The 1,121-nt window shown below is 40.9% G+C and overlaps 1 protein-coding gene across 1 annotated transcript in view; it reads right to left on the bottom strand.

Annotated features, from left to right (window-relative positions):
• Positions 1-344: 344 nt before the first annotated feature.
• tgfbi (transforming growth factor, beta-induced) overlaps positions 345-1,121 on the bottom strand; it is a 39,322-nt gene continuing 38,545 nt past the window's right edge. Inside the window, exons 16-17 of the mRNA XM_028589680.1 lie at positions 556-580; positions 345-467 (exon numbers count right to left, since the gene is read on the bottom strand). Coding sequence (XP_028445481.1) covers positions 412-467; positions 556-580 — 81 coding nt within the window. The 3' untranslated portion in view covers positions 345-411. The remainder of the gene's footprint in view (positions 468-555; positions 581-1,121) is intronic.

The following is a 1,121-nucleotide window of genomic DNA, read 5'->3' as shown; positions in this document are numbered from 1 at the left end:
AATTACTAATACCACACTGTAATAGTACTCTGCAGTGAAAATGGTACTTCAGTTAAAGTCTATAAGTATCATCAGGAAAATGTAGTTAAAGTATTAAACCATTGTAAAAAGTGTGTGTGTGTGTGTGTGTGTGTGTGTGTGTGTGTGTGTGTGTGTGTGTTTGTGTCTCTGTGTTTGTGTGTGTGTGTGTGTAGTGGAGTAAAAAGTACAATATTTCTCTCTGAAATGTAGCGGAGTAGAAGTAAAAAGTGACATGAAAAGAAAAGACTCAAGTAAAGTACAAGTACCTCAACATTTGGACTGAAGTACAGTACTGGAGCACATGTACTTAGTTAAATCCCCCGTGTGTAATTATTAACGGCTCTTATTTGTTCCCGTTTCCCTGGGGTTACTCGGACATTCGGCAGAGTTTTACTGCGACATGGTCTTGCTGGAGCGGCTGCGGACCACTTTCTGGAACAGATCGTCTGAAACAGAAACCAGTGTGAGTCTACGGGTCCTGAAGAGGCTCAAAGTCGACTTGTTTGAGAAATAATTCAGAAAGAAGAAACTCACCGTCCCTGAAGCTCTTAGAGTCCGCCTGTTAGACAGAGAATACAGATTATTAATGACAGAGAATACACCAAAAGACACTTCCAATACCAGTTGTCGTCATTTTTATGTAAAGTGAAAAAATCAACAAAAGTAAACACAAAAAAGCTTAAAAGCTCCACTGTGGAGGAATTTCTCCCATCTAGTGGTGAAATTGTTTTACATTCAAACTTATAGTGCTCTCTAGCACCTCATTTTTTCAAATTCGTGTTGCATCTACGGTAGACCTTATATACCAAGAAGATATGACAACATGTCTTCCAGCACGGTGGCTCAGTGGTTAGCACTTCTGCCTCACAGCAAGAAGGTTCTGGGTTCAAACCCAGGTCGTCCCGGGCCTTTCTGTGTGGAGTTTGCATGTTCTCCCCGTGCTTGCGTGGGTTTTCTCTGGGTGCTCCGGTTTCTTCCCACCATAAAGACATGCATGCAACTAGGACTACAGTTGAAAATTAGCCAACTGGCTAACACCGGCGCATTTACAGAAATGTTGATTAATGTGCATTGTCCTAATATAAATAAATAAATCTTCT

Source organism: Perca flavescens, chromosome 10 (assembly GCF_004354835.1).
Source record: "Perca flavescens isolate YP-PL-M2 chromosome 10, PFLA_1.0, whole genome shotgun sequence".
NCBI classification, from domain to species: Eukaryota; Metazoa; Chordata; class Actinopteri; order Perciformes; family Percidae; genus Perca; species Perca flavescens.
This window is presented reverse-complemented; position numbering and strand designations above follow the sequence as displayed.